The sequence below is a fragment of the Penaeus monodon genome, chromosome 31 (assembly GCF_015228065.2).
Source record: "Penaeus monodon isolate SGIC_2016 chromosome 31, NSTDA_Pmon_1, whole genome shotgun sequence".
Classification (NCBI taxonomy): domain Eukaryota; kingdom Metazoa; phylum Arthropoda; class Malacostraca; order Decapoda; family Penaeidae; genus Penaeus; species Penaeus monodon.
This window is the reverse complement of record NC_051416.1, coordinates 2,002,113-2,002,322: the sequence shown is the minus strand read 5'-3', so window position 1 is coordinate 2,002,322 and position 210 is coordinate 2,002,113. Positions and strand designations below refer to the sequence as shown.

The window sequence follows — 210 nt, the reverse complement described above, 5'->3', positions numbered from 1 at the left end:
TAAAAATCATAATGTTCCAATAATAACACGAGAAGCCGAGATAAAGCTCACGTCAGAGGTCAGGAAAGGTCATGAGTACACACCTGGTAAACGGGTGCCTGACGATGATGACCCTGGCACTGCTCTTTAGTGCCTGGTCTCTCTCCTCGAGCGCGGCGGGGCTGTGGTACATCTCGAAGGCCGTGTTGTGGGTTGCTCCATATCTCGGCT

General features: G+C 51.9%; 1 protein-coding gene across 1 annotated transcript in view; it reads right to left on the bottom strand.

Moving 5' to 3' along the window:
* The window catches only part of LOC119592805 (carbohydrate sulfotransferase 11-like), a gene marked incomplete in the record, with an annotated part of 7,914 nt that overhangs the window by 2,392 nt on the left and 5,312 nt on the right, over positions 1-210 (bottom strand). Inside the window, 1 exon segment of the mRNA XM_037941713.1 lies at positions 84-208. Coding sequence (XP_037797641.1) covers positions 84-208 — 125 coding nt within the window.